The sequence below is a fragment of the Amphiura filiformis genome, chromosome 7 (genome assembly GCF_039555335.1).
Source record: "Amphiura filiformis chromosome 7, Afil_fr2py, whole genome shotgun sequence".
Classification (NCBI taxonomy): Eukaryota; Metazoa; Echinodermata; class Ophiuroidea; order Amphilepidida; family Amphiuridae; genus Amphiura; species Amphiura filiformis.
This window is the reverse complement of record NC_092634.1, coordinates 19,817,782-19,827,769: the sequence shown is the minus strand read 5'-3', so window position 1 is coordinate 19,827,769 and position 9,988 is coordinate 19,817,782. Positions and strand designations below refer to the sequence as shown.

General features: G+C 36.2%; 1 protein-coding gene across 1 annotated transcript; it reads left to right on the top strand.

Moving 5' to 3' along the window:
• Positions 1 to 329: 329 nt before the first annotated feature.
• On the top strand, positions 330 to 5,839 carry LOC140156301 (monocarboxylate transporter 12-B-like). The gene is made up of 4 exons (XM_072179281.1): positions 330 to 571; positions 2,013 to 2,153; positions 3,092 to 3,880; positions 4,520 to 5,839. Exons 1-4 carry the CDS (start codon positions 370 to 372, stop codon positions 4,717 to 4,719), a joined length of 1,332 nt encoding a protein of 443 aa, XP_072035382.1. The 5' UTR covers positions 330 to 369; the 3' UTR covers positions 4,720 to 5,839.
• Positions 5,840 to 9,988: the final 4,149 nt, after the last annotated feature.

The following is a 9,988-nucleotide window of genomic DNA, read 5'->3' as shown; positions in this document are numbered from 1 at the left end:
ATATTTGCAATAGTAGGCCCGAAATTCTGTCATTTTAAAAGTCAATAAAAGATTCAGGATTTTCCGAAAAGTGGTATGAAGTTTAAAATAATCGAATTTGATTGTCTAAATTATTATTCTAAATTATAACTTTTACCATTTTAATAGACAAAATTCACCCAGCTTGTTACAAAAAAAATTGTGCTTTTTGTTTAACTGCTTGGCTTTTTATTTGAATGTTTACCATACATTTGATGTTTTGTGACCATGGTCATTAAAGAAATGATAGTATTTTATAATTCTTTTATAAACTCATTAAATATTCTTTGTATCTTTTTTCAGAACTTGCAACCTGCTTCTAATGATAATGTTATTGATTCGCCAGATCCAATGGCTCCTTCTACAACGCATCCAGTTGACCATGGTTATGCTTGGGTGGTTCTCGCAAGCTGTTGCGTTATGCGTGCGTTTAATGATGGATTCTGGGCTAGTTTAGGAATATTTTTCATCAAATGGGAAGTCTATTTTGGTGCCAGTGCAACAAAAACTTCTCTCATTGGATCACTTTACATGCTTGTTTTGTTTACAATGGGTAAGATGATTACACTCCAATCGAGCGATTAGTAGGATAAACATTAAAACAATACACCTGTCTAACAAAAGATGGTGAAAAAAGGTTTAATTCGCTTCAACGCCTCTGGTAGAGGTGACTATTGTGGCGTGGTGAAAAACAGCACGGGATATTTCTGTTTTCTTTATTCACTTAATGTACAGTACAAGTTTCTACAGCTGCCTAAAACGTTTAACGAACAAAACCTAGACGCTTTGAACTTGATAATCTTCCAAAAGATTAAATAAACATCTCAAAAAAAACTAACCCCTTAAATAATGACCATTATTCAAAAACGGGCGATTGTATTACAAATCTGTAAAATGCGTTGGAAGCAGAATTTATTTCTGCACATTTTGACAACTCATTTGGCTAAATATTGACGTCACAGCGTACATTTAAATCAATGTAACCCAAGATTTGAAAGTTGCAGTAAATTATATTGATTTTGTATTCAGTATAATGGAAGGAAACCTGTGTAATGATATCTGAATATTTTTGTATTGTATGTAAAAGTGCAACTGTCAAATCTGGACCTCACTGCATTAAATCGACCGGTGTTTTATTGTTTTCTGGGCTATCGTATCAAATAAGGTGTCAAAATGCGCAGCAATAAATTCTGCTTCCATCGCATTTTACAGATTTGTAATACAATAGCCCCTTTTTGAATAATGACCATTATTTGAGGGGGGTTAATTACTATTTTTGAGATGTTTATTACGACAAGCGAACAGATGCTCGTATATCTTTAAATTAAAGTAAACAGGAAAGTGACTAACCCCTTAAACAATGGCCGTTATTCAAAAAGGGACTATTGTATTGCAAATCTGAAAAATACGTTGGAAGCAGAATTTATTTCTGCGCATTTTGAAACCTCATTTGATACGATAGCCCAGAAAACAATAAAACACCGGCCAATTTAATGTAGTGAGGTCCAGATTTGAAAGTTGCACTTACATAAAATGTTTTACAATACAAAAACACTCAGATATCATTACACAGATTTCGTTCCATTACACTGACTGCAAAATCAATAGAATTTACTGCAACTTTCAGATCTTGGGCTACATTGATTTAAATGTACGCTGTGACGTCAATATTTAGTCAATTGCTACAAATGAGGTGTCAAAATGTGCAGAAATAAATTCTGCTTTATAGATTTGTAATACAATCACCCGTTTTTGAATAATGGTCATTATTTAAGGGGGGTCAGTTACTTTTTTTGAGATGTTTATATAATTCCATCTTGTATCGCTCCCAACAGTTCTGTAAATTGTCACTCATTTACATCAAACGAGTTTTAAGCTTTGAACAGTATAAATATTAACAGCATAGAGCAGATCTGTACTTTAGTTGAAATAACATACAAATTGTGGCTCTCTAGCCATTTACTCAAATCATGTCATATGATCTTTAATTTCAGCACCAGTATCCTCCGCCTTAGCGCGCAGACTGACTCACCGTGTGGTTGTCATTGCATCTGGTATTCTTACTGTCATTTGCTGCTTTGCGACAAGTTTCATTACCGAATTTTGGCATCTGTTCATCGCTATGACACTTCTGAGTAAGATATTGATTTGATTTGATTTTTTTTTAATTATTGGAAACAAGTTAATGTTAAGTAAACACGAAATACAATGGAATTATAATAGGCACATAATTATAATTTTAAAAAGTTAGTTATTGTAGTCTTAATACCACTGTTTCATTGTATCGTAATTGTAAAATGAACAATTTTTATATACATAATTATAGGCAACATAAAATATGTCAGATGGCATCTGACAGAGTATTGCACGTCAAGCCATTTTACATGACAATCACTAAGATATTAACGTAGAGTAGCATATATGTTGCAACTTTGGTAGCAATATATGCTTTCCACCCTCCGCGCTGCAGCACAGTGTCATCGCCCCGATATCTTCATGGCCGAAATCGCCATGGTAGGTTTTTGTTCCGACCTGTTTAATAGTTTTGAGACGCATAATGGGCCGAGGGACATCCGACTAAGGCTATTGACAATAGCCTGGTGACTGACCTCTCTGTGTGTGAGTGAGCATGGTATACGCCATGAGGTCATCTGCTTTTAGACTGCCTCCACGAGTAGCCCACGCTGCGCTTTAGTTCGGCACATAAAAATCAGAATTTTTGTCAGTTTTTGAGCTCAATACGCACGGTTCTTTCTCAATACGCAAGCTGACGACTATCATATCCTTTCAACACATATATTCAAGTGCAAGCAAAAAAATATGTTTTTTTTAGAATAAAAAAATTACGGGAGATATTTATCATTTTCATATCCCGGTATCCAAAAATTTATCGTCTGAATATCAGATCGTGCATAGCACATTCACGTGTATCGATCCCGGGTATTGATTTTAGTGTCTCTGCTGTACAAAGTAATTATTAACCAGGCGATGTCGGTGTGTACCGTGAAGGATGGAAATGCTGCATCACAGAATGATGATATTCTCGTTTTTGTTCTCTTACATCTATTTACAGGCTTCGCCTTGGGCATGTCATTTCAAGTGGCTCACTCAGGTTTCAATACTTACTTCGACAAACATCTAACATCAGCCTACATGTTAAACCATGCTTCCTCTGGGCTTGGTATATTTATTGTCCCACCTTTAATGGAACTTCTTATCAGTAATTATGGATGGAAGGGCGCATTTCAAATAACTTCTGCAATAATGGCAAATATATGCGTATGTGGATTGATGCTACGAATGCCACCACAAGAATTGAAAGATAAAGAAACGGATGATTTGAGGATAAAACCATTAGATGATGCAAAAGATGGTGACAAAACGAATTGTGATATGTTGCGTAAATATATGCCACTCCTGTGCAATATTCGATTTTTGTTCCAAGTCGGATTGGTTAGTGTTTTAAACGCTGGATGTGTAACTGCTATAATCTACTTTGTCCCTTACGCTTCAGATGTCGGGTTATCTGATCTAAAATGCTCAATCCTGATGCTTGTATTTGGAGCATCTATCACCGTAGCCAGATTTGTGCCAATTGGTTGGAAAGTTAACATATCAGCATCAACTATAGGGGGCGTAGCATACCTTTTAAGTGGACTTAGCTTGATAACTTTTGCATTTATGTGGACATTAAACCAATTGATGGTGGTAGCTGTAGTGTTTGGAGCATCATACGGATTAGGGTACAGCATGATGATGAATATTGTATCTTACCCTGCTGGACTCAAGGAGAAAGCTTCTTGGGGTGTGGCATTCTTACCATTGAATGGCATCGGCATTGCAGCTTATGTATTTATTGGTGGTGAGTTCCAAGAAACCATTGATTCTCAAAAAGTTCGGCCCGGGAAGTTCGGGTATCGAGACTTGACCTTTGCCCGAAATAGGAACAGAATTGACATAACTATGTTATAACTTAATATCCTTATTCTATATTTTGATTATATTATAATACTACTCCCGAATCAAGATTAGGATATCACCTAAGCAATGTTTCACGTATAGGTGGGCAAAATCTTCTCAAACATGTTGGAAAGGTTTGACATTACTGTAAACCTATTTTGCCATAGTTTTCACTTGTGGCTGTAAGAATGGAACATTTACTAAGATAATATATAATATTTTGAAATTTGTATATCATTTTGACCAATTTAAAATTACAAAAGGAAAGAATTGTTCTACTTGACTTGTCTGAAAAGTTAAAGTGGTTCAGTTACTTATAAGATGAGAAAACGATTTTTTTATGTGAGAAAGTTGATACACTTTGTGTGACTCCTACGCTAAGTGAACAATTTTACTGGCTCATGCTTTATTGAATGGCAGGTTCATCGGCTCTGTTCTGCCTGAAAATAAAGAAAGCTTTACTTACTCGTATTTTATCCCAAGTATGTCGACACACCTAAAACAATTAACAATCGTTTATTATATTTATTTATCCATATAGGAGTTTTATTTGATATTACTGGTAGCTACAAGTCTTCGTTACTTCTGTGTGGAGTTAGCACCCTATGCGTAGCTTTGATCGTGTTCTTCTATTCTGGTCTGATACGTTGGCAACACTGTAGGCGGACAGACCAGTCTCAAATTTGCAGCAATATCCAGTATTTGACTCTTTTGAACGATGTTAGCGTAACTAATGTTTAGCGCCCACAAAGGACGAGAGGATAATGATGGGGATGATCATGTGGTAGGATGGTTTGTAGCATCGACGTGAAGGTTGAAAATGCTGCATCGCGGACACGCAGGGATGATTATTGTAGTAGTAAGAAGGAGAGGATCATTAGAGAGGGGAAAGAGGTTGCGGTTCCCATTCCCGTTTAACTATTCAAAATCACCCGAGGTCGCTTATACAGGCAATATGAACGCGCAGACGAAGCAGAAAATGGCACAATTTGTCCGTTTTACAATAATAAGCAGAGCTTGTGGGAACCGTGAGACTCTCCACCACGTGCTTAACCATTGCAAAACTTCTCTTGAACAAGGTCGGTTTACATGGAGACAAAACAACATTCTCAACTATTGTCAGAATCATTAAATTGGGCTTTATTAACGATGTTGATCCTCCCCATATTTTGTCCGACTTGGTAACCGGAGCAATCAATATTCCTTTCCCCACAACAATTCCTTTTGAATGTTCAACTACAAAATTGGTTCCTGACATATGCTTACTTGGAAAAATCTTAAAACTGGTCATTATTGAGCTCACTGGCCCTTTTGAATTCATCGTTGCTAAAGCTATGTTCGAAAGTGCAATAAATATGCCTCCCTAATCGCCGACATTGAAAACTCTGGTTACAAAGTTACTCTTATTCGTTTAGAAGTAGGTTCAAAAGTATTCATTATACCGGACAATATCCATCGTATAAAAGAAATCTTGAAAATGTGCAATAACCCGATATCCTTCAAAATATTCAGGGATAATCTTTCCAAATTGGCAATTGTTTCAATTTTTCAGTATTTTTCATTCAAAACAAGAGCCTTCCTGGATTAGTCCACCGTTTTCAAAACCCAATTTTTCTTTTTATCACTATTTAGGGCCTATATTACTATTTTTATCTGGATGTCTGGTGTGTTTTTAGGCTTCTCTCTTTAATTCCATTCCTAATTCTGGTTGTAATTTTATATTTAACATATCTTGTATATTTTGCGTGTTTATACTTATGTCTTGCGTGCCACCATCAATATGGGGCACTGATCTATATACTGATATAGACCTGTATATTTGTGTCTTCATTTGTATTGAATAAAAGTGATGTAAGATTAAATAAAGGATATTGAACAAAAGGAAGTTTAATATGATCCATTTTCTTTGTAAGTCAGGTGTTATTATGGTCATTTAAATGACCCAGGCCAAAATCACCTGCTTCCGAGTTTACGCAACAGCAAACACTCAAACACACTGTTTATTATATAATAACTTAATTAATATTTATTAATTAGTGCAGTATGGCTGTCAATCAGATAACAATACAAAATCATACTAAATTAAACTTTAAGTATTACATAGACTTCTTTTTATTACGATTACTTATCTAAGCCTGGTGATCTTTTGATTAGTTGAAGATTTGATAAGATTCCTTTGATGGTTTCAGTTCTTGATCCAAGATCCGGTAATGTCCAAGATCCTGTCTATCCAAGGTAAACCCTGGTTTACCACAATCTCAGTCCAAAGTCCTGATGACTATGTTTTCACGATCCTAGCTGCTATGCTAGTGCTTTCCACATGGTCTTCTATGTTGATCTCCTGAGCAAGCTTTCTGCTCCACTTGACAGACTATATTAGTCCAGCAAAATACCACAGTTCGATGATGTAGATATTTCAGTCTGCCGCTTCTTTGAGTCGACAGCACAATCAAGTACTATTGGCTCTACTACCGCATATGGCGTATTTAATTCTCTCCAACACAAGAACCGCGAACTGAAGTTTGAAGACTTCAATTATGGTAACTTGGTACCAATACTGGCTAACAAACATTTCACAGAGTTTCCTCTTAGAACATCATGCAGCCTCTCCTTTCATTTTCAACTTTGATCTCCCATCTTTTACAAAATTATTCACTTTTATAGCATTTTTATAGCTTTTTCGGATATTAAATGTATCTATTAATGACAAAATTGGTGGCGCTATTTAGTTATTGGAAATTACTCTTTCAAGCTTTTAATACAGATTAATCCTTTTATTGTTTGATGAAATATGTTTATAAAATTTCCTTGTTGCTTGTTTCGCCCATTCCAGCTGTTTTAATGGCAGTATTAATCACCTACCCCTTACAAATAAAGAATGATTTAGGATAAATAGCGCCATCTATAGTTTACATTTAGTTAATAATGAAGCTAATTCTATATACATCAAACAACCGTGTAGGACAGGCAAGTGTAGCCGACAATCGGGCGTTACCCTGATCGGAACCAACTGTAACGAGGTCTTTTTTGTCATGGACCATCTGCCCCGCCAGCGAACTTTTTTTCCGTAGTTAACATTTGAATAGGAGGTAGTTTAAAAAGATCCATATACATGGTGTCTCCAAATCCAGATGTGTCAAAACCCACATTCAATCGTATATACATAAAATGTCTACAAAACCTGGATTCGAGTATTCTATATATAATATGTCTTTTTATATTATAAATATAATGTCCCGCCATTACCAGATGAACCATGGGGAGAGCGGATTTTTTTGGTCCTGCGGAATTGAACCCAGGAACCCGGGTTTTTAACCATTTTTTGATGTACTTAAGCTAAATCTAAAATGTACAAGGTTTGTTTTTCGATGGATCACAAAAAACTTTAAATAGCGTTGTTTATTACAGCGAAGTGAATTCTCCGGCCATCTAAACACTGTGCAGTGCAACCAACATGACCAATAGAAGTAGCAAGGCATAAAAAGCATAATATATACACAAGGTCATGAAAAAAATATTTTCTCACCAATGACAATTTGGGTTTGATTCGACTTCGCTTAATTTAAACCCATTTAATATCATATACTATCTAAATTCAGTCAGTCATTGATTGACCCAGATCACTGATTTGGACGGGGATTTGGAACAGCGGATTAATACAAAACAAGCTCAAAGACAGTGTCAATCTCTGTGCACTGGAGCCCATTAAAAATACGACCATGACTCTGAGATTGTTTGTATTTTTTCTGTTCCAAATGACTGGACATCCACGGGAAGTCCTTGATTAACCGTATAACCATGACCCTAGACCCTAGATTATGCTACCTGCAATCCAACATGTCACCAACTATCCGATGGAAGCTATTATTATGAAGCAGGCCAATCTTATGAAGGTTAAATCCACCACCGAAGATTATACATGTAACCAACTAGTCGAATAATACGGGTTGAGTCGACTGAAAATCAAGCACCATTGGTAAGTCAATTTAAAGCATTGAGATGTAAATATATGGATGGTGTAAGTTTCTCTTTCCATATAATATTATTATTCAGTGTTCTATCCTGGCCGGGTGTCCTATCTATTGCAAGTATTATATCAGGGAAGGGCCAGTGGCACTTCCTTGATACAGCGCTGTGTTCATTTTGATTTTGTAACAGCGCTTTTAGAGCTGTTTAGTATATAGAAACAGATATTCCGGATTGTGTGGCTACAGTATGCTGGGATCATGTGGGATGTGCCCTGAGTAATTTAATTTTACCATTTAACTTTGTTTACTTTTAAAGCAATAATGTGTGATTTGCATAAAGAATAGAATAGATTCCTATTTAAATGCTAGTTTTCACTGTTAGCTACTGATCACATTGTCCTTTTTAATTTCGAGCCAAACAAATGAGGTAAAAAAAGAAAATTGCTATTTCCTTCCAGCGCCTACAATGCGCTGAATATTGGCGTAGTATTACACAGCTAGGTCGAACAAACAAGACATAAGACGAACAGAGGTTGTGCGTGAAATTAGTGATTGGCTCCAAACAAAGGATTTGAACCAGTGTCCTTCACCGTAATCATGACGCAGTGCAGTTCATTCAATCAAAATTTGGCATTTGATCGTAGTGCATTTGTTTATACGGTGTGTCGCTGATTCAATGATTCAATGGTACACATGTGTTTATTCAGCACTCGATCAGTGAGCTCAGAATAAAACCGGAGATCTCCGGTTTTATTATAAATGTTATATTTTACTTCAATTAAAGCACTTGAGGCTTAGTCTTTCACAGGACATTACAATTGTGCAAAAAGTAGAAATTCGAAAAATATTGAGGGCGTTATTGTCAATATTTTCTAACTCCGTTTGTAACATTTTGCTATAAACATATTTTTTGTTTTTTCATAACTTCTTATAATCTTAACTAATATAATTTTTTTTAATAAATTTCAGTTCTTTTTGCTCTGATTTTTTAAAAAGTAATTTAATAAGCTTTTTCTTTTTCATACTTCTACATTCATCGTCAAACCAACACCATAATTTTTCACATTATTATTACTACTGGTTTATAAAGCATGTTATTTGCAGCCAACTTCAATGCATTAATCAGCTCGGATGTCGTTGTTGAATCATGTTGCGCCCTCTAGCAAAGTCCTTTTTTGTTTGGTGGTATGATATAGGCCTGGGCGGTATGATTTCGGGTGCTTTGGCATAGTTTAGGGTTGGACGGTATGATTTTGACAGTGTGTTTTTAAGGAATGGGTTGCGAGAGCACGGAAAAGCCCCATTAAACCAGAGACCATTTTTGTTACCAGCTTGGGTCTAAAACTCTATTTATACTACTTTTCCCGGGTGAAAATATTACTTTTCAGCAACAATTAATCCATAGAATATCCGCTTACGTCACTGGAATTTATCACATTATCACACCCATTTAAAAGTTCATACACCTCATTTGAAGCTAGATTGCTCCTCAACTCATTGACATACTGGTCTTTCCATTGACTTCTCATTAGTAGATAACCCACAAGGCTAACACATTGGTGTATTTACCTTTTGAAACAAATTCATCAGGATCGTTCATAGTTCATTTGATTGATAAAGGTTCTTTTTCAGAACCAATTAAAATGATACTACTCGGGGAAACAGGCCGCTTGTTTGAGACTAGACTAACAGAACAGAAGTCAGAAAGCGCCAAGAGCTTCACCAGGTCACAAAGAAAGGCATCTGCTTCAGAAATTCATAAATCAGCTATTATCGAAGATGTTGCTAACCAAAACCACGTAATTGGATGGGAGGAGGCTCAGGTTATTGATCAAGAATCCGACAAAACTTCACGCTGGCTAAATGAAGCAATCTGGATCAGGAGTAGCACTACTTTCGGGCTCTATTGCTTATACTATCCAGAGAAGTTGCGCCAGCAACCGATTTCGGGCTATATTGCTTATATACTATCCAGAGAGGTTGCGCCAGCTAAAGCGTTTCTGTTGAATGCCTCGCGCCACGCGCTCGCTAAGTCCGCGAGT

Excerpts from the sequence above, each read along its gene's own strand:
- LOC140156301 (XM_072179281.1), top strand. The coding sequence starts at position 370 with ATGGCTCCTTCTACAACGCATCCAGTTGACCATGGTTATGCTTGGGTG. Across the intron at positions 572-2,012 it reads GCTTGTTTTGTTTACAATGG|CACCAGTATCCTCCGCCTTA; the intron begins GTAAGATGATTA and ends CTTTAATTTCAG. Across the intron at positions 2,154-3,091 it reads CATCGCTATGACACTTCTGA|GCTTCGCCTTGGGCATGTCA; the intron begins GTAAGATATTGA and ends ATCTATTTACAG.